This window comes from Amblyomma maculatum, chromosome 1 (assembly GCF_055883805.1).
Source record: "Amblyomma maculatum isolate TAMU_Amacu chromosome 1, ASM5588380v1, whole genome shotgun sequence".
Classification (NCBI taxonomy): domain Eukaryota; kingdom Metazoa; phylum Arthropoda; class Arachnida; order Ixodida; family Ixodidae; genus Amblyomma; species Amblyomma maculatum.
The window spans coordinates 433794139-433816810 of NC_139344.1; the positions used below are offsets into that span (position 1 = coordinate 433794139).

At 46.1% G+C, this 22672-nt stretch overlaps 1 protein-coding gene across 2 annotated transcripts in view; it reads right to left on the reverse strand.

The window, feature by feature from the left end:
* The window catches only part of LOC146209426 (monocarboxylate transporter 10-like), an 86323-nt gene that overhangs the window by 19752 nt on the left and 43899 nt on the right, over positions 1-22672 (reverse strand). For both annotated transcript variants that reach the window (XM_084587410.1, XM_084587409.1), the window contains exons 2-4: positions 7157-7429; positions 4301-4449; positions 1892-2104 (exon numbers count right to left, since the gene is read on the reverse strand). In XM_084587410.1, the coding sequence (XP_084443536.1) occupies positions 1892-2104; positions 4301-4449; positions 7157-7376 (582 nt within the window). In that variant the 5' untranslated portion in view covers positions 7377-7429. The remainder of the gene's footprint in view (positions 1-1891; positions 2105-4300; positions 4450-7156; positions 7430-22672) is intronic.

A 22672-nucleotide genomic window follows, 5' to 3' on the forward strand; every position in this document is an offset into this window, starting at 1 on the left:
GTGCAAGTCAGCCCAATAAAGAGTCAATTTCAGTACCATCAAGCCTGTGTCTTCTTTTTGGTGTCAACGGCCTTGTCACCACTACGTGACAATATGGAAGGAATGCTTTCATGAAGATTCATGCGTGACGTGATAGAAGAAAGTGAAATATTTGTAGTTGCAAGTGCTGGTTGATGTTCCTAGCGTAGATGAAGAATTATGAGCGCAACCATGAATCTGAAAAGCTCACATTACCTAGGCATGCATTCAGATTTTTTTGCTCTATCCGCTATGACCTGGTTCGTTTTTATTAGAATCAAAGAAATTAAAAGATAAGGTATCGGGGATATAATTATAAAACATTTAGATGCCCTTATACTTTTTCGGAAACAATGTCATAGATAAGCCATTTATCAATTACAAATACAGGTGCCTAAAACGTGCTGGTTTAGCATGCCATTAGCAACAACAAATGAGTGCATAAGCATAAAAATGAAAAGGAAATGCCGCATAACGGGCATATACTCGTAAAGCCAACATTTACTGCACCTCAGGCCATATTGCCTACAAAGTTGTTGTTTACTTTTTTCAGCTTATTTTCTTATAAAAGTGTAATCAAAGGACTCATATATTGCTCTGCTCCCGCATGAATATTTCAACCCAAGTTTATGACAGCAAAACTGCACTCGAGGCCACTTCCGTGTGATTCCCAAGGCCAAAATACCAGGCAAAATTCATCATTATCATCATCAGCCTCACTATACCCACTCCAGGGCGAAGGCCTCTCTCATATTTCTCCATTTAACCCGGTTCTGGCAAAATTAATCTAACCTTACTTACTACTGTTATTATAGCTGCTCCGCATATTGAACCATAGTCCTGCATTGGACGCTTGTGCAATTCGAATCATGCATGTTTTGTTATTAAAACAGGTTTGTGTGTCCCAAGAACTCTCTGCGTTCATTCACGACTTCGTCCAGAAGCACGGAACCTCTGGTCGTTGCGTCTCGCTTATTTCTACAGTGTGCGAAACTGTCTTTTCATTCTAGCTTCCTCAGGCAGCTTCCTATTTTTCTCACAGCTATTATTTTAGCTCACATCAAATCCAGATGTTGCGCTTGATCAAACTCGGATAACAAATTTTCGTGGTTTGTTTTTCACAAGCGTATCTCAGAATTCAAGCAGCGTAAATTACACCATGATGATTAATGAATGCTGTTAATATACAGGAAAACCACAATTAAGCTGTAAGCTCGACCTGGCTGGTAAACTCATTTTAAGGCACAGGCGTTTCTCTATTAACCTGCTGAAAGCGACAATTGACAGTTTGGTCTAGTGACTTTCTCGCTGTTTCTTATTTTCGATTTCACAGACAAGAAGCACAAAACGAAGTAAGCAATGACACCATACGACTTCCCAAGTTCATATTTTACTATTTGTTGATATATCTCTTCAAACCAAAAATTCAAAAAAAAAAAAAAGCCTGCGCAGTGCTATGAAACGCCGGGCGTATTTTCCACGTTGGATCTTATTGTTTTTACTTTGATTGCTATTAGAAAAACAATTCATGTTAAATTAAGTGTTTGAGTGGTTAATCTAACGTCGGACAAGGATATAACAATCGTACTCGCCCAAAAGTAAAGGAAATTGTTATTTTGCCTTTTACTCGTATTCTGTCCCCAGGCAACATATTACAAGCGAATCAAAGTTGGCGCAAACGATGACATGCAGTGTGCAGTACGAGAGAGTTGAAGCAAATCGCGAATGGTGTTCGGCTGCAGCGAGAACAGCGTTATCTTCTAGTCACCAGTGAAGCTTATCTGTCCGCCTGGCAATGCACCTTCACTCGAAGTTATGCATGAGAAAGTACAAACTCTTCTTTAGAAACAAGAGGAGCAGCACATATGTTTACCCTGAAGGTGTTCTGTAGACCAATGGTGTCTAGTAGAACCCCAAGTGGTAACGGAAGCAGAGCTGTGAACACAGAGCTCCCGGCCGTGGCGATTCCGTTGGCCAGGCCAAGCCTGCTGTCGAAGTAGTAGGCGAGTACAGCAAGAGAGGGCGCGTATGCCATTGTGGACCCCACACCGAGCAGTCCGCCATAGGTGACGAGAAGGTAGGGCACCTGAGTTCACACATGACCTACTTGAATATGCGTAGTCACTGCAGGAGCAATAAAGCGAGGAGGAGAGAACATTTACGCAATCGTGATTTAGGCAGATTTACATTCCAGGGACCCAGTAGCGTACACTCGATGACTGTTTTCAGCCCTACAACTTTATGTATCCATCTAAAACAAATAACTAACCGGCAGCGCATCTTCCAGAAAGCACTATATATCGATTTTAAAACATTTCCACTTTAGGACATTGAATTCACAAGTTGTTTTCATGCGTTTGAAAATGGTGCACGTTAAATGTTTTCTTAGTCAAACTTTAGTGATATGCCAGTTTGCCCTGTTTGTGCAAAGAATGTTATTACTGATATGCTCTGTCACATATATATATAGAGGCTGTGAACAGACCTAATTACACCCCTTTCAGTGATGCCTTGTGTCTGACCACTAAGAATTTAAGCTCTATTTTGCAGTTTTTGCCAAACGTGATGCCCTTGTCCAGTGGCGCCAGCCTGACAATTATAACAAGGACAGTCAGCTTCAGGGTATCACCAATGCTAAGCCCAGGGAGTGCAGCTCTTGCTTTCTAACTGACCACCCCGAGAACATCTCCTACTCAAAGCACTCTAAAGTAACCAAATTGACAATCAGTTTGGAGTGCTGTCCTCTCTGAGGTTATGATCACCTTCTCGTAAACAATAGCTTGCGGCAGGTGCCACCTAGTGAAGTTTTGGTTCCATGTATTATGGTCGCTTTAGTATAACAATGTGCCGGCCTTCACCTTTATTTATATGTACTAAATGTATTTTCCTCATCAACAATGTTGAAACATATACCGACGACTTTCGTTGGTGACAAAAGTCACAGTACTTGCACTATTGCCCTCAAAATAAAACAGAACACAAGGACGAACATAGTCTCGTTTCACGTTGCGCCCTGCAAGCGGATGCGCATGTGTATAGCTTTGGTGCTTTTGTGTCATCCGGATGTTCCGCATGACACTAAAAATGTTCGTCTCAACAGCGGCCTGAAAGAAAGAGAGCAATTGTTTTCACTGGCCTGTGATCCGTTTTATTATGGGGGCACTACTACGCGCTCGGTCCTTAACCCACATTGCGAGGTCGTCCTTGAAAGACACCCCTGGCAAACCAAGTCGTAGTGGTGCTTCGCATTCGATTATCGGTCGCAGTTCAGTAAAGGCAATATGATGGCTCGTTGTTTATGAATTCACTGTTCCCAGTATGACGCGGCATAACATAATAAATTTGCACACACTAGATATCAACAGGGCTTGAAGTGTATAATGCTAGCATTTTAAATTATCGGAGAGGTCTGCCTCTACCACGCTAGCGTCGGTACCTGTAAGCTGAGAAGCACTATAAGCTACAACATAGCACTGTACAACGACTGCGGATGCGAAACTAGGAGGTGATGACACAGTGTCACTGCCCCACAGTTTTTGTCGTTTTTATTTTTTTTTTGTCCGGGGTTTTATAGTTATCACCATTTCCTGTCGCACTACCGATATATTGTGGTTCAAATTAAATTTTGTCTTCTCATATTGTCTCTTCCTGTCGAGGGCACAGAGGCCACACGAAAGCTCTATCTTTTTTATTTTTGCCAGTTGTGGCTCTATAAACATATCTCCGCAATTGACAAGCGTGATCTAAAGTATTAGGAGCTGCAAAATTTAAGTGTTCCCATGGCTCACAGTTTCCATAACCAAGGTACACGAGAGCTACAAAGCATGTACTTCTGCTGGCCCTTAATTATAAGTTGATTGCACGACTGCCTAGAAGTGTGCAAACAATCGCATGATATGCCAGAAACATGTGCTGCCCGAAATAAAAGACCATTATCACTGAATCTAGCAACACTTTGTTAGGCGTGTGGTAATTTTTCATGCAGTTCAACCTGTGGCGAAGTTTGCACAACTCGAGAGAAGAGCACTTATTTTCTTGGAGGCACTCCCCCTCGGCCTGTTCCTATCTCTGTCTGTTTATTTCAGTTGCACACAACATAGCTCAAGTGGGGCTAACTAATTTAACTCTATATTTTATACATACTCCATCATTCAAATTTATTACCAAATGTTCTCTAACCTTTGCTGTACAACAATTTCTTTGTCCTTTCTCATAACCACGATGCGTTCAAAACGAAGAATACAATACGGTCAAAACGTAGAATCATTCCTTCGTCTCCCACCTTGAATGCCCAAGAGCTTAGGAGGAGCCCTAGGACTCCGATGATGCCCCCGCACACCACCGTGATCCTAGCGCCGAACTTATCGGCGAGCAGGCTAGCCACGGGAGACATGGCGAAGGTCGTCCCCACACAAAGAGAGCCGACCAGCGCTGCAAAGAGCAGGTTCATAGTCAATGGACGGTAGTAAAACCTCAGCGCACTAGGTAACATTTAGGCAAAAGATGTGTTAACCGGGGAAAATGCCGGACTTTTTCCAGGCCTCTCTTCTGGGAGGAGTGCAGATGGTAATGCCAGTCAGTTGAAGCATTAATTCGTGGGCTGTTAATTTTTTTCTCTCTTTCCTTCTACAGATTTGTGCTTTCTGAATTTGTAGTCGCTTGCTTGAGAGTCAAATAAAATTGAACAGGACAAGGAAACTTATGATTCTGCAAGCAGCTTGAAAAACGTATACTCTCCTTGATTAATGTGCCAAATTGTATATTGCTTCAACAGATGGCCGCGAGAAATGGACAGGAACTTAGGCAAGACCATCAGCTCTGTCCTTGTCATCTGGTCTCTCTTTTCCTCTGTTCAATATATGCCCTTCTTTTTAGGCGTATTCAACGATTTCCTCCATGTATCTATAAATCGTCTTTTGAAAACATGTTTTTACAACATTTAAGATAGTTGTAAACAGCCACCTCTTCTTTACCGAAGCATCTTCACGCGTATAAGCATCTGTCATATTAGACAAAATTGCACTTTCCCTAACTTGTTTCCAGGTTATATTGTACACAGTGAACCTACTAAAGTAATGGGGTTAATTGAAGCATATACCACGATTGATATTTTCAAGCAAATCATATTAAATTATTATTGGATCGAATGGCAATTTCTGGCCAATGCCTCAATGATATATAAGTATGGGCGCTCGAATCAGTGCTCTGAATTGTTCATTTTGCAATCTAACTTGACTTAGTAAAGTTTAAGGTCAAAAAATGACATGAGCAAGTGAAGAGCCCCTTACTGATCTCGACCACTGATAATTTGAACACTTACCTCGCACAGTGCTCGGCGCATTACATTTCGCTTCCGTAATAACTAGACTGCCTAGGCCTTGGTCGAACAATCAAATTATTTCCCAGAATCCGAGTGCTGTCTCAGTGAACGTGATTTTAGGGTGGCTCACCATCTCCTCTGGTGATCCTACCGATGAGTTTTATTAAGAAGCTATCAGTGATGCCTTTCTTAGAGCGTTCTTTTCTTACACAAGTCACAATGCTCCCTTCGTGGTAGTCTACTTTGTTCCTTGACCGGAGAGTAGGCGTTATTATGCAGATATTCACTTCGCACCTCGCACTAGGGCGCCTTCGATGACTAGGCCGACGTCTATTTATCAGGGGATTGCGAACCTGGCGAAGAGAAAGTTCGCTTCTACTCCTGCACCGCTACTTGGCTGTGAACAACTTTCATTTTCTCATACCACTGATGTTTTTCTGCCACGCCAATCAGAGCTTCGAAAAAAAAATGTCTATATGCACTTTACAAAAAGAGAGCACAAAGGAACATACACCTCAAGAACGAAGTTATGGGTGCCTACTTATTTGTGCTGCAATTTATACCAATGTAGTGCACACATTTAGGCCGAAATTTTAGACCTCCGCTGCGATGCTTAGATGCTTCCGTTCAGCACCAATTTCAGTTGATGGAGCATGTTGGGATTCTTAAGTGTGGTAAGGAAACCGCATATATGATTAAGGTTGTTCTGAAACAGCTCCAAAACCACTCTGAGCCCTCGGCCATGTACAACTCCCAGAACTAGATGTCTGGTGAGAATGACGACACATATAGGCACTTGCGTTTACAATGTTGAGGCGTGCGCGGTCTCTTATCCAACTAATGGACACTGGAATGTTTCTACTGTGTGCATTAATGTCAGAGAAGAATTTTACATACGCATACTTTCGTAACACCTCCCTTTTCAGTCCTCACGATTCGTCGTATCTAAACAGTGAAATTCTACTCGAAACGTACAAATATGGCGACCTCCGAGGTCAGCTAGTATAACAACTACCATACCAAATACACCTAAAGCCAAACTTTTCAATAGTTTTAGCTCAGGGCAGCTGAATTTCCTTCAAGCTATTCTAATGCGCCTTTTTAAGACGCCCTCTTCCGTCGATTGTCATTTTCCTGATCTAAGCATGACGCTACCTTTACGATGTCTTGCCTTGTCCCCTTATCTCTACAGGCGTTCATGATGGAAAATAGCGCGAAAGTACACGAAGGACGGAAGGAAGTAAGACACGGACAAGCGTTGTCCGTGTCTTACTTCCTTCTGTCCTTCGTGTACTTTCGCACTATTTTCCATCATGAATGTTAACCAACTCGACCAACTTTCGGCATTACTCTATAGCCGTGGTTCACTACCCAGTCGTTCCACGCCTACGCAGTAAATTATACAGGACCGCTGCGGCGGCTGCGTAGTTATTAGTACGACTCAAAATGGGGGTGGGGGGGGGGGGTTGTCTTTTCTCAACAGGTTCTTCATGGAGTTCTGGGGAGCGAATAAAGAACACTTATTTATTTTCATTGCTTTCAGTCTGGGCTGCCTCACGAGTTGTTTGCGCTCTTCAGCACAGCTTGCTGCAGTGCGAAATCTTTCTCAGCCTACTAATCACCTTCGACGTGACGTAGGAATTACACCGTAGCGTACACAGCATTATACGTAATCACCTCGGAACTCATTATATTTGATTGTTTCATTGAGTAAAATTCCAGCAAGTAAAACTTTGAGCGCATGCCAAGGATCTTCTTTTGAATTGCCAGAAATTTTACACTATCGGCATTGCACAAGATACTCAGTAATAGACTTACCAGCATGAAAAGAGGCCTGCTCCTTGTCAGGCGCCAGGTCGTGTATAACAGGGTAGAGGACTCCGAAGCAGTTGATGATGCCAAACACAGCTCCGTGAACCCAGAAGGAAGCGAGGCACACTAACCACGCCCAGCCACCGTCCTTGCGTAGCGTCGCAACGTCGCTCACCTCGCCGTCAACCATGGCTTGCTGTTCTTTGCTGGACGGCAGTGTCGCCATTGCGTAGCGTCTGTACAGTTCTCAGCCTAGCGCACTTTTTTGGGGTCTTCAGGCTGCAAGACCATGCAGAGTGTCCAAAACGCTATTATTAGCAAATAATATACTAAATAATATAGCAGTAGTAAAAGACTTTGTTGAGGAGCAAAACTTAGGCGCCTAATACATCGATGGCCTGCTGGACGAGCAGGTGCTGTTTTTCACCCTCAGCACCAAACCAGTCCACCCAGGTCCAGATAGTATGGGGAGGCGCTACGTTTCCTAAAATGCGAATGCACCAACTCGCCCAATTTAGCATTCTTGTGCAGTATGGGAGGAGGTGGGAAAGACCCCGACATGAAAATAGGCAGTGTGAAAGGTTGGCATAAGGGGAAGGGCAGTTGTGACATGATGGATCACGACGGAATTTGTAGCGATATAGCCGTGCAGGGGTTATGAGTGTGTTCAACTGTATTTGCCGAAGGATATGATCCTCCTGAACGGAAAGATTAGGATGAGCGTCGGGGTAGAGCTTGCGGTCTAAGCGAGCAGCATTGTAATTTTCGCTGATGGTGGCGTGAAGAGAGTCTCTACCCGCCCTCCAAGCAGCCGTCGTCCACCACCGAAGCAGCCAGACAGCCAATGTAGTCTTGTGTTGTAGCGCTGGTTTATGTGCTTGTCGACTGGTCTTTCAGGTAAAGTGTTAACGTAAGACTGTATGCTAATTATTGATTATGCAATTCTAGAGGGCCAATAGCTTGTGACACCAAATAATAATAATAATAATATTAATTGCTTCCCAGGAAGGGAAGGTGCCGTATCTGTCACACTTGTTTCTGTGGACACCTGTACCGCGCCGTAAGGGAAGACAGGAAGGTTGGAGTGAAAGTGGAAAGAGAGAAAGAGGAGCCGTAGTGGAGGGCTGCGGAGCAATTTTGACCACCTGGGGATCTTTGACGTGCGCTGACATCGAAGGGTGGTGTTGCTGGCCCTACGGGGCTGGGACGGTAGGTCAACGCCGCTTGTGGCGGGGGCTAGCCAGCCACAGAATTTTTATCTGTTGCAGGCCGTCAATGCACCCGCGCACCCCTTAGGTGGTGGGCACGGCGGCGCCCGTCTCTTTTTCTTTCTTTATTTTTTCTTCTGTCCGCACGAGGCCGCGGAGGTGGCTCAGCTACAGAGCCAGTAGCAGGCCCATGTATTTTCTTTTCCTTCCTCCTACAGCCACAACAACAGGTGGCTCAGCTCCAGAGCCAGTAGCAGGCCCGTGCATTTTCTTTTCCTTCTTCTTACAGCCACATCAACCCACCGGGGTGGCGCAGTGGTTACGGTGGTCGACTACTGCTCCCAAGGACGCGGGATCGAATCCCGGCCCCGGCGGCAGCTTTTTGATGGAGGCGAAAAGCAAGGCACCCGTGTACTGTGCGATGTCAGTGCACGTTAAAGAACCCCAGATGGTCGAAATTTCCGGAGTCCTCCACTACGGCGTCTCATAGCCTGAGTCGCTTTGGGACGTTAAACCCCACAATACAACCAACCAACCAACAACAACAACAACGTGCGCTGATATCGCACAGTACACGGACGCCTTGTTATTGAGGTTGTAGGAAGAAGGAAAAGAAAATTGCATGGGTCTGCTACTGGCTCTGTATCTGAGCCGCCCCCACTGCCTCGTGGGGACAGAAAAGAAAATAGAGAAGAAAGAAAAAAGAACAGGGAGAGAAAGACACACGCCTTAACAGCCGTCGTCGACCACAGAAGCGGTGTCGGGTGCAATGGCGGCCTACAACAGGTAAAAATTCGCACAGGCTAGTCCACTTTATGCCCCGCCGCGGTGGTGCAGTGGTAAGACGCCCGACTACTGTGCCGGAGTACCCGGGTTCGATCTCGACCTCGGCGGCTGCGTTTCGATGGAGGCGAAACGATGAGGCGTCCGTGTGCTGTGCGATGTCAGCGCACGTTAAAGATTCCCAGGTGGTCGAAATTACTCCATAGCCCTCCACTACGGCTCCTCTTTCTCTCTATCCACTTTCTCTCCCACCTTCCTCCCTTTCCTTACGGCGCGGTTCAGGTGTCCACAGGTACAAGTGTGACAGATACTGCGCCTTTACCTTCCTGTGAACCAATCAATCAATCCACTTTCACTCCCACCTTCCTCCCTTCCCTTCGGCGCGGTTCAGGTGTACACAGAGTAAGTGTGACAGATACTGTGCATTTCCCTTCCTATGAACCTACCAACTAGCCCCCGCAGCAAGCGGCAGTAACCCACCTGTCCCAAGCCTATCAGGGCCAGGAGCAGCCACCCTTCACCACCTCCCTCAGAGACCGTATACTGACGCCTCTTCGTTTCGCCTCCATCAAAACGCAGCCGCCAAGTTCTAGATTGAACCCAGGTTGTCTGGCACAGTATTCGTGCATCTTACCACGGCACCACTGCGGCGGGGCAAACACCTGACATCAAGGTGGAAGTTGTAGTGCCCCTTATTCTTTTCTGCTTACTTCCAAAACTTCGCTCCGAAATTTATTGTGGGCGTACTGGGGCCAGCAACGGCGTTCGTTGGAGCCTTCGATGACCTGCTCAAAACCTCCCTAAACACTTCTGAACGTCAGCTCTACTGAATATAAAATTCCAGCCTCATGTACGTTCCAGAGCAATGACCTTCAGCCAAGCTACAATGCCAAACCTTCGAGTCACGCAACAGCTACATAAGATTTATATTATATGGTTGGCTAGTTTATGCCGAATATATTTCCACTAGTATATTTGCGGGCATTAATCACTAATAGGTCGATTATTTTAAAATTGAACTTAGCTACACAGCGTCAATTTGGGTAGATTATGTCAAGTATAATCACGCTGGACCAATTGTAGGTCCCAATCAATTATACGTGATTTGTTGCTAGTGATAAAAAGCGAACTTTGTGCAAAACGTCTTCATATATGAAACTTCTCGACAAATTGAACCAAAAATCAAGCGATACGCTACGCAAAACCCATGAGACAACTGATCTAATGATCATCTATATTCCTTCAACTATGGCTAAACCTTTTCCAGTTTTATTCCAGCGCATTCTTTCCACAACCCCCCGTACCTTGGCCAAGCTGGGTATTTTGCCGAAATTCAAGCCGCAGTTTATCATGTCCTTGCTCCGCACCGCCGCGGCATTGTGCTTGTTATGAGACGCTCGAGGAGCGATAATGGTATGGGATGAAGTGCATCTTTGCTTGCATAGTGCGAATTAATTTATTCTGCACATTTCCATTGAGTGCAGCAAGCAGCTTTTGTGGAGTAAAAGTGAAAGCATCACAGGTTGGGCCTCATGCTAAAGGCTAAGTAAGAATCAACCCGAAGGCATAGTAACTCAAGTGCTAACTGCCGGGACAGGAGACCCGGATTCGATCCAGACCGTGGTGGCCACGCCTGCACGACGACGAAGTGCAAAGTACCCGTATACTGTGCGAAATCAGTACAGGATTAACGAACAACAGATGGAAGTAATTGTCGGCACTTCTCCACTACGGCGTCACTCGGAGTCAAAATAGCTTTGTTGCCTTAAACACCGATAGATCAGACCACGTTAACCTAAAGGTATGCCGCTTGAAGGCGAAAACTAGAAATGTCTTATTGAACACGATCGCGACTCACTAGTGACAAAGCTGATATAAACGCAATGTTTACAGTGTTCTTTTATGACCGGCCTTGTTTTGCTTAATGAAAAATGAAATTATCGGTTAGTAGTGCGCTACAGATGGAAAAGAACCGACCGTCGTGAACAAGCTAATATCGATTATTGTATCACTGGTAAGCCGGTTATTAGCAAAAAGCAACCGTTGCGGTTTCGCTTACGCCGCACATATAGGAGTGATTTTCATGTATGCACAAGCGATTCCATCCAGTGCTTTCCCGCACAGCTCAGTCAAGGTGCTGATGTCCTGAAGGTAGTTCAGCAAGCCTCAAGGGCCCTGTAAGAGTCTGGCTGAACACACCTCACTACTTTTTCTTTTGTCTGTTTTGTGACTAATTATGAAGCCAGAAGCCTTCACGGTGTAATTGCGCAACATCGTTCTTGTGAGGCAGCCGGAGTACATGCAGTGTTCGCAGCGCGCTTAACGAGGGCGCAGCAATCAGGACGCACGCGCGTGTGATTCATCGACAGCTTCTTCACTATCTGCTACTTTCGTCACGGCTAACGTTACAAACGAAATAAATTCAACAAAACACGCTCGCTCTACTAAAATTTAAAAAATTCAAACACGGAATTCTGACTCGGTAGTGAGCTGCACAACAAGGGATATAGAAGGACCAGAATTTTTTTCGGGTACCAATAGTTTGCTGGCATACACGTTCAAAGACAGCACTCCTCATTGTGAGCAACCTATAACGCTGCCCATTCATACGTTCCTATGCCGCGGTCAATTACCTCGGTTCTATAGACGTGTGACGCCGACCGTTTTTATTGCCTACAGTGCGGTAATTGCTGTCAACCTATTTTTCTTGATCAATGTTATTTAAGGTTGTCTTTGCCCTATGGGGCGAATCTACACGTGAATAAATTGTAGAAAGGATGCGTACTATATCAATTTGAAATTTATCAAGCCTGTGCTAGATTGCCCAGCCCAGATATACTGTGCAAAAAGCAAACCTATTCAATAACACCATTTCTAAAAACGAAACATTAGGGGAACGCTTAAGCTCCTCCTTCAAAGGTATGACGCGATAGATTTCAACCTACAAGGACGAACTTTTTCACTCTTTCACTTTTTCAAATTTATAAACCGGTACTTAGCATCAACAAACATTACATTTTTCATTCTGAACAGTTTGACATCATTTAAAGTATTTTTCAGTTTTTCATATTATTAATTCATCCATTACAAAACCTCATTTTTATTGGAATAATTAAGCACCGTCTTATAATTCTCTGATACTAGCTGTGAACCCCCTTTTGCAATGTTCCATTTTTTATTTCTTTAATTGTTCAATTACACACTAAAGCTTTTATTTAGCGTCCCCAAGCATGGCCTTTCATTCTGAGCATTTTTACACCTTTTGAACTACCCATTTCCAATTTGTCGTTTTCAAAATATGCCAAATAATAATTAATCAATTATGCATTGTACATTTCCGTACTTTACATCTTCAAGCATTGCCTTTTCATTACGAGCATTTTGAAACATTTCAACTTTTTGCTAATTGTAATTGATCGGTCAAGTAACTGACTTAAATAATCTTAAAAAATTAAAGATGCGTTCGATAGTGTCAAACATTTCTGAATGGATGGCCAATATTAGCTAATGCTAAGCACCAGTGTATAAGAAATAAAGGAATGAATAAAGCGTATGAAAACTATAAACCATTTGAAAAGTGAAAAAGCGTCATTCGTGTGTGAAGCTCAAGTGACTCGCTTTTTTTCATCCACATCTACGTTCTCTTTCATGGCGAGGCCGTTCAGGTCGCTGAAAGTTATGCAGAAATTGCTCCTTTTCTTTCTTATAGAACAGCTTACACTTTTTTCAATCAAAATGTCGGCTCCTTAGCATCCCCCTGCATTTGGAGGTTGCTGTCCGCACAGTATGGCTAGCACACCAAGTCTGGCGGCCGCCGCTCCCGCCGTTGCTATTTGAGTTTGCACTACCCGATAAAAGGGATTAAAATTCCGGATTTTCCGAAGTGGCGTGACACAGCACGCGTTAAAAAAAATGCCACGTCAAGGTAGAGGCAAAGGTAGAGGCAAAGGAACATCCATTGACAGCCGCTAGGCCGTCCGAAGAAGGCAATACCACTCATACCCCTCCCCCCCCCCCCCCCCCCGCCTCCCTAATACTCGCTCCCTCAATGGTGGCCGGAGCCGGAGCACTTCATAAGTCGATAATGAAGTGAGACTTGCCGAAGAAAGATTCGGCTAAACTTATAGCGAGCAAGGAGTGCGAAGTGCTTGAGGGGAGTGGGTGTAGCACTATAATTTATGGCCAACGCCAATGCCCACAGATGAATCATACGGGCGTAGGCATACGTTCCCCTCAGGGCCGTCACCTGTGCACATTAGCGGTGAACAGTGTACGTCAAGGTTGTTTAAAATGCTGAGTTAGGAACTGAAGGCTTGACAGCAGAAGCCCGTAAACCACTTTAATACTTTTCTCGTTTTTCCTCAAAGCGTCAGGCAGAAAAAGCACGACAGCGCTAAGTTATCACTCCCCCCATTCACTGCGCACGAGTGCGTTTTCGGAGAGTAACTGCGCAAAATATAGTGCCCTAACTGCGACACTATGCGCTCAGGTTGGAAACACAGAGCTAGCGTTCCTAGAATATTCCGTTTGGTTGAATACCTGCAGCGCTGCAGCGCTGCAGTGTATCGGTGTGTTAGTCTCTCAGCTTCCGAGGCAATCCGAGTAATTGTATTTTAACTTTGGATTACACGCACCGAAAACCTGTGTTCTGTGGGGCAAAGCTGTTTTGTGTTTATCTCCCACTTGGCTTCCTCAAGCATTCCGCAAAATGTGAAATCCTACGAATGCTACTGCATCTCTATTTCGAGAAATAGCGTATACGCTAACAGCGCTGGCTAGGAACACTAGTGAATAATATTGTAGAGATAAGGGTTTGACTCTGAGCTCTTAACAACAGGTCGAGAAGGCAAGAAGCTCAGTTGGTCAACGGCTGCGCGTCCGGAACGAGGTTCTTTTCCCAATGTCCTTCTCCTTGACTTGTGCTATCAACTTCATCTCCTTCAGGACTGCTACAATATTTTTGAGACTCTTTAAAATAATTTTCTTACTTCATGTACATCTGGGCCCGTAACCTGTATCTGAAAGCGCCTTTTTTTTTAGGCCGTCGCCTGTCTTAAAGAAACTGTCATAGTCTTATTTTAAACAGCGTCTTTATGTTTCTGTAAATGCTTATACTAAGCTTTGCAGCATATACCCGGTCTTCGCTAGTACGCGCCCGTCCTGGGATTCTTTCTATTGCGTCTCCTATGCTCCGCTGCAGTACCTGACAAAAACTACTACACGCAGTGCGCCAAAGTATCACCGTCTTTCCACTGTCTTATGCAGTGTAGTTTGACCGACAAAAACTGGGCATGGGTGAGCCTATATCCGACCTTCATCGCGAGACCATTGTTTTTTTTTTTTTTCATTACCTTTAAATCAGCTGTCGTTCATCCTGGAAGCCTCTATCCATAAGTTCAGCACAAGACGAAGCAGAGACCGAACACCGAAGCCAACATGCAATACGAGTACGTGAACAAATGACCTCAAAGTTGCTGTCGAGACGGTTACTGCCTTAGTGGACACCGGAGCTGACTATTCTGTCATCAGTGGAGTGTTCGCGGCCCAGCTCAAGAAAGTGACGGCCGCTTTGGATCAGCGCTAGTCCGCACTGCTCGCGATAACCTTGTTACGCTGTCGGGGTGATGCACCGCAATGGTTACAGTAAATGGACGTACCTACCCTACCAGCTTCGTCATCCTAACGCACTGTCCCGCGACGTAATTTTGGCCATGTATTCCCTTAACTAACATCGGGCGATCATCGACCTTCGATCCAAACTCAGCAAGCTGTCAACCGACGAAGCCATACCTGTTACGAGACCTTCGAAGCATCACGCCTGCTCTCAACGTCCTCGACGGAAAATTCACCGTACCGACCCGATCAAGCGTCATCTCTCCTGTGGTTACAAGAGAAGTCGAAATCACGGATGGGGTTATCGAAGGAAACACTGAGTTGTTACTGAATAGAAGACTTGGTATCTCAAGAAGCATCGTCAGTTTCCGTCATGGACAAGCTCATGTGCTCGTCATGAACTTGACTAACGGATACCGGCACCTGAACATGCGCGTGACGAATGCTTTCCTTGAGGAGCTAGCGGACATCCGAGAAGTCTTCGCCTTTCCCAGCCAACTTGAAGACAATGCACTCAACCGAGCCAAGCAGCCCAATTTCGACATTAACACAGCGCTGACCCGATACAGACCGGATTCGCACTCTTCTTGAAAACTACAGCCAGTGCTTTTCTTCAGCGTCGAAGATGCGGCAAAGTGCGTCGGCAAAGCATCGCATTGGAAGAAAACGCTCGACCGTTTCGTCAAAGCCCCTACTGCGTATCGCCAGGCCATACGCGATCAAATTGAGGAAATGCTGCGTGATGACGTGATCCAGCCACCATGGAATACAGTCATACAAGCCATCGCCGAACACCTAATTACCACCCCCAGACCAATGGCCTTACGGAGCATCTGAACAAAACGATCGCGGACATGATCGCCATGTACGTCGACGCTGAGCACAAGACTTGGGAGGCCATCTTGACCTTCGTGATCTTCGCGTATAACATGGCAGTCCAGGAGACGACCAGAGCGACCCCGTTCAAGCTTGTGTATGGCAGCGAGCCCACGACAACGCTCGAAGCAATGCTGCCGCACGTTAGAAATGAGGGCAACGTTGACGTCGCCGCCTACCTGCAGCGTGCAGAGGAAGCCCGACGGCTCGCACGGCTGCGTATTAAAGACCAACAGCGCACCAACACCCGACGATACAACTTACGACGACGCCACGCAGAGTACAATCCCGGAAGCCAAGTGTGGGTTTGGACTCCAATTCGCCGCCGTGGACTAAGTGAAAAGCTACTGCGTCGATGCTTTGGGCTATACAAAATCCTTCGCCGCATCGGACAACTCGACCATAAGTCATTCCCGACAGTACACCAGCATCACAACGGCGACACGCGCACCCAGAAATCGTATATGTTGTTCGTTTGAAGCCTTATTAAGCGTGTTAAAGAATCCGTGATGCTTAAAGTTTGTAATATTTCTATATAAGTTGCTTTGGTTTATTTGAGAACATCGTGGCTAGGTTTTTTTAAGGGGGGAATAATGCCACGAAACCTACAAAACTTTATTAGTTGTACTTCGTAGCCGCCGGCATGCGGCCTTATCACTGATTCTGGATAGCGTATCAGTTCTGTATTCTTTGTTCGTTAATGCACGATGCCGTGAGAAGCACCTTTATCAGTTTTGTTGTCGCGCAAGATGCGCCGAGATCTGTCTCCACGATTCCGGTCACTCCCATATGTTTCTACAATGTTCCAGGTTGTGCTAGTAGCAGTTTGCGACGTTATCTAGATTGTTCTCAGCAGCCTTTAAATTGAGCGTTTACGAGTGCGACGAGCATCCTTAGTTCGACGATCGACGAGCACGTTTGTTGCTATCGCCGCCGGCGAGATGCTTAGCTCTTTTGCGGGCGCAAGTCAGGCCAATAAAGAGTTTCTTTCCTGCACTCCAAGAATCTTCATTTGTGTCACCAACCTTGTCACCACCACGTGACAATATGATAGACGGTTGAACGAAGAAAGACAAAGCGACGAAGAACTGTGCATATTTCCTGCTAAGGTGGCTTCATCGCTCCTCTGAAAGTTCTTGCCGTCCTTATAAGAACCGGTTCTGTCTCCAGAGAAGTGGAACTTCTACTTTCAAGGAAACTCCAGACGTCCTCTCGGCATCAGGTTGCGAGACCTCCGGCGCATGCTGCCCATGCATGATTGCACCTCAGGTCGGCACGGAGGCTAGGGCTAGTGCTGCCGCTGTCGCGCTGGCAGAGGTAACTTCGCCGGAGTTGCTTGCTGCAACTCCTGACCTGCCGTTGACACCTCAACCTGACCATCGGCCTCAGGTCCAGCTTGGTGCTCCCGGTTCTTCAGCACCAGCGCCCATTCAGCCTTCCCAAAATGCACAACAGCCCGTAAGTGAACTGTTCTCTGGGCGGAGCACGGCTATGGCCACCCAGCGAACACGACAAGATGCACATCCAACAGTGCGACCTGAGGAGACAAGCTCTCCAATGGACTTATTGGCTCCACCATCCGTATCAACGAGCACCCGTGCTCCTCACAAGCGTCCTTCGGAAGATAATCAACCGAATTCGTCCTCGGCAAGTAGTGGCTATCAAGGAAAGCGGTCCTGTTTAACATCGAAAACCAGGTTGCACCTACACCGGGATTGTCATCTTACAAAGTGGCGATTAAATCTCTAGCCAACAAAAGCCTCACCGATATACCAAACAGGATCATCCAAGCCAATTTGGACGCGTGTCTCGGAACCAGAGTTTTCGGGGCTTCACAGCAAGGAAGAAGTCAAACACTATAGCTGTGTGGCTCCCGACACTTACTGCGGTGGAACGTATCCAAACGCTTAGCTATATTTCATTCACAAGTGAGATCTCAGTGCCTGTGCAAGTGTATCTAGTTGAAGGCTCCGACTTGCAGCGTTGCGGCGTTTACAACGTCGACATAAACGAAGATCAAACCACCCTTCAACGTGAGCTGTACTGCCCAACGCACCGAGTCATACAGGCCCGACACATAGGAAAGGCGCGTTCCTGCATGATCACCTTGCAAGGCCCTCCGACACTCCCAGCCTGTCTGTACTACTACGGCTGCATATTAAGGCCGCGGCCTTATAAACCGAGTGTGGTTTACTGTTACTACTGTTTTCGGGCAGGGCACATGCGCAAATATTGCCCCTTTGCTACTGCAGATGAAGGTGCGTCTGAAGGAAAAGTTACGTACCGATGCGGCTTCTGCAAATCGGACGACCACGCGATAACATCTCCAAGTTGTCCGACAAAGCAAAAGGCAACGCAGAAGGCTTGTCTTCGGAACACTAAGCGTTGGCCAATAGAGGACATGACACCTGTGCAGACATTCAATCGCTTCTCAGCTCTCCAGTGGGATGATGACGAGTGGCCAGAGCTTCCTGAGCTCGCTTCGAATGCACCTTCAGCTAAGACAAAGTCTAATGATACGGTGCTCAAGAAACGCCATCGACAACAGCCAATACAGCAGCATACTGATCTACCAGACGACGATATGGCTATAGTGGATGAGCAAATCAATCGTCTCTTAGCAGAGGTCTCTAAGCTCCGACAACACCTCGAAATGCTTGCTTGACGTCGGCGAGCTGCAGATGTAACCGCCAAATCTAGTAATTGCTCAACACTGCCGCCTTCATCCCGCGCAACAGGGCCATTTGCTGCCTCTGCCCAGAGCCCCACAACGCCCAATGGCAACTCTGCAACATCGCTGCTCCGCTATATGGTAAACCAGTTGTCCAACCTGACATCTGTGTTACAGCAGCGCTTGGACTAGAACACAAAAAATTGCGAAATCCGGTCGTCCTGGTGTACTACAGTGGAACTGTAGAGGTATTTCCACGAAGGTGGCCGAGCTCAAGACCCGACTGCGATTTAACAAGCTTCGGGTGTGGGCTATGTTACTTCAGGAAACGAACGCCTTGCCATCCATTCCGGGCTTCAGCGGCTACGTGTTTCCTTCAATGACCAACCGTCACGTGCAGACTGCTTCTCCCCCGGGAAAGGCAGCGGTATATGTCGAAATGCGTATTCCTCATGTCCGCCTTTCTCTCGAAAACTGGTGCACATTATACCAAGAGGTAGTAGCAGTTGCTGCGAAATTTCTGAAAGGAACCGTTGTTCTTGTTTCATATTACGTTCGACCCGCTGGAGGCGCCTCTTCCCGTATTAATCTTGGCTGGTTATTAAGTGTTCGTCTGCAATACCCCGGGTGTCCAATTTTAGTCGGAGGCGATTTTAACGCCCCTCACCCGGATTGGGGGTATCCGACTGCAAGCCCTCGTGGTAGGCGTGTGCGGGATGCCTTCACTGATGCCCTGTTTGTTCTGCTTAATCACCCTGGGACAGCAACACGGCCTGTGCGTCACATACGTAGTGCTGCCTATGCTCCAGACTTGACATGGTGGTTGGGCGCAGGAACTCCCTCATGGCACATGGGGCCGGACTGCTGGGGAAGTGATCACCACCCTATCATCACCGGTCTCCATCCCTCCCGTCTCCGCCCTTTATGTCGCAAATGTTCTGTGATAAACTGAGACACCTTTCGCTCATGTCTCGACAGTATGTCTTCAGATTCGCCGTCACTCCTTGTTGACCCTATACAGAGAGCACTAAACAGCGCTACGACTACTACCTTGATTGAAGTAGGTCCACCGGCACCAGATATCGGCCTGCTTAACTTGTGGGCAGCCCGCCGTCAAGCTCAGCTGGCTACTACGCGAGACCCTACTTCGGGGCAGGCACGTACACGACTGAATTATCTTACTGCGAAGGCTCGGAGATATCAACGCGATCTTTCGCGGTGCCAATGGCATGCATGGTGTGAACAATTTTCTGATAAATCATCGAATGCCTCACTCTGGCGAACGTGTGCACAGTGAGTCGGCGAAAAAAATTTGCAGTGGCTTAGCTCAAGTAAGCCAGGATATATGTAGCAAAAGGTACGATTTCGGTTGGGCCTGGGTATCCGACATTTTAGGCTGCATCGATTAAACAATTGAGACACTGTCGTCTTTTTCGGTTTGTGTAAAGCACATGTGTATAGACTCAAAGACCGATCGGTGGTCTGTAAAGTAGTTTACCACCGTCTCAATTTTGGGCACACAATATCTAGACGTGATGGTCTCTCTTTCGTGGTGGTTCCCATCTATGGGGGTTCCCCAATAGGTAGTCTGAGCATGAGGATCCGATGTTTAAAGTAGAACCTGGCCTTACTACACTCGCTGAGCTTCGACGTCTGGTTGTACCTTTGGCTATCTTCTCCTTGTAGTTCGGAAGCGACTCGGCGTCTTTGGCGATCTGAGACTTGACGCCGCCGCTTGGCTAGACGTTCTTCCCGCTCTTCAAGCATCAACGTGTCTCGCTTAGCATTCCTTTTTTCATTCGCAAGTTATTGGGCGGCCTCGCGTCATACGTAACTTCTGGACTGCGTCTTCATCCATTTCTCGTCTATCTAGCGAGCGCACGCGCCGCGGTTTAACTCTCAGCTTCGGAGTACGCAGATAACAACCACGAGGATCACCTGTGGTCATCACGATGGAGACGGTGATGAGCATAGCTGAGCGTGACGTCACACACGGGCGCAACGAGGACACCGGCGCGGCTAGGTGCGCAGACTGCCATGCTAACGACGCATGCGCAGTTGTGGCTCTAGCTAGGCACCGCAAAATGCGCTTCTGCTAGCCTAGTGTACCTTTCGCTACAAAAACACGAGTTAGAGAGCGAGAGATCCTGGCCGAGATCAAGAAAAAGAAATAGGCATTGACAGTGCATATAAAGTGAAGGCCAGATATGAGTCGGAGACCATTCCTTGTGAATGTAAGCGTAGCAGGCGCCGGCAGAAAGTTAGTTTATTGAATGAGACTATAGGATAACTTAACAAAACTTGAAGTTGGGCTAGATGGTCCTATATAGATGGTCCTATCCTATAGTCAAGTGACTATAGGATATTGGCCGGTATCAAGTGGACGCAGCTGGGACAGGAGGGAGTTAACCAGAGGTACATGGGATACGAATTGCATTAGGTAGGGTCACGCTGACTACAAGGTGATTTTGAGGGTGGGCGCGCTGACTAATCGTCGGGTTGTGTGCCATGATAAAACCACATGGTCGAGTTCGCAGGTGCTGCTTACTCTGGCTAAGCTATAGTGAAATAAGGATGAGATAAAATACGAAGTTTAGAGGACCCTTGAAGGTCAAGTTGGACACTCTGCCCAGAGCCACGCACATACTTCGTACGGTTTGATTAAAGCGGAACTGTATTTTCGGATGGTCTTTCCTTTCATATGGCGGCTTACAATGGACGCTATGAGAATGCGTGACATAACCCCAGGCAGCACTAACAATCAGTCAAATATTCGATTGGGTTCTAAATACAGTGGGGGCCGATCATTATCAGCACAGTACTCATGCTGGTTCTATGGTTGGTGTTGCCTGGTATAGAGATGCAAATAAAAATAAAAGTGTGTAAACAATTAGTACGGGACATTGCGTGAAAGAGATTTTGCTGATCCAAGCTATTAACGCTGTTCCGCCATACCCTTAAAGACGAGGCTTAAGTTTCTCAGCGTCATTTTTTTTCTCACGCTGTATCGTTTTTGTTTTCGTATGCATCACACCAATTAAATCAGGATTCCAGAGACTTGGTTATCATCCTCTAGGCTAGCCGGTTATATTTAAAAGGACAACCTCGATATAGAGCATACAAAAATAAATCCACATCACTAAATAGTTGCTTTCTGGTCTTCCGTTTAGAAATGTACTATTTTCGGCTGTTCTAAGGTACCTCCACAGTGAATTCACTCGTTCTTCAGCTTCAGAGTTGAACAATGCGACTGATATTCTGAAGGCCAATGTGCAGTGGCGCCTGTAGCAAGTCCTCAAATCACTTGTGCGGAAAGGGTCATGCGAAACGTGCTGGAAAACACGATTTGTGAGGATACGCACAATATTTATCTACTATCATTCCACTATCAGCGAGCGGCCAAAAGACATAGGGAGCTGGCACGGCGTTTTGTCATATCTCTCACTTTTACCGTGGCTTCTATCAAGCCCACCGAAGTCAAAAGCACCCTTTTTTTAACATCCTGAAAAAACTGGCCCACAATAATTAGTTTTAACGGACAATCTAACGCACTAGGACCAACCTCGTTCTCACCCTAACTGTTGTCACCAAACGCCCTAATTTTGAAAAGTATGCACTAATACCGTTTTAATTGCATCTCACCTATTCAATCACTTACCTTATCGAGGCTAAAGCCTCGTCAAGCCTTCATTTTATTTTATGAGTACAGCCATCAACACCGCAATATTCAAGTTTTGATTGATTGATTGATTCATTCATTCATTCATTCATTGACGATTCGATTCACTCGGTGTACGAAACTTTGTGATACTTTGTTGAAGCCGTGGTTCACATTCTACTATCTGTCGAGAAAATAGGAAAGCAGGGCGAACTTTTCTTTACCGTAGTAAACGCTACAAAAGTCCTTCACCCATTAGCGGCTGAAGTCAACACCATTCATCACGATTTCCACCACGAGCAAAATAACGAAGCATGATGATGCTGTGTGGATGCTGGATGCAAGGTTTCTCATAAGGCTTTCAAATATCAACTGCGTGAAATTTATAATGGAATGATACGATAAGTAACATTACTGCGCAAAAGTGGAAGAAGGGAGAAAAAGAATGAGGACTGATGAGAACACTGGACGTAAACAGTGGCACACATACTCCACCACGTTCCACAGCTCAAACTTGCGTCCTTAAGCAGTCAAAGATCGCTTTTATAAGGTACACAGAAAAAGATACATAAAATTTGGTTTCAACCTGAAAGCGCAAATTCTGCGCCATAGCATTAACGAAAGAAAAAAAACTTAAGACGACCTATGAACTTCTTTCGCTGAAGAAATCGCACTCGCACCCTGTAAGCAAGCTTCTGCGCAAAAGAACGAAT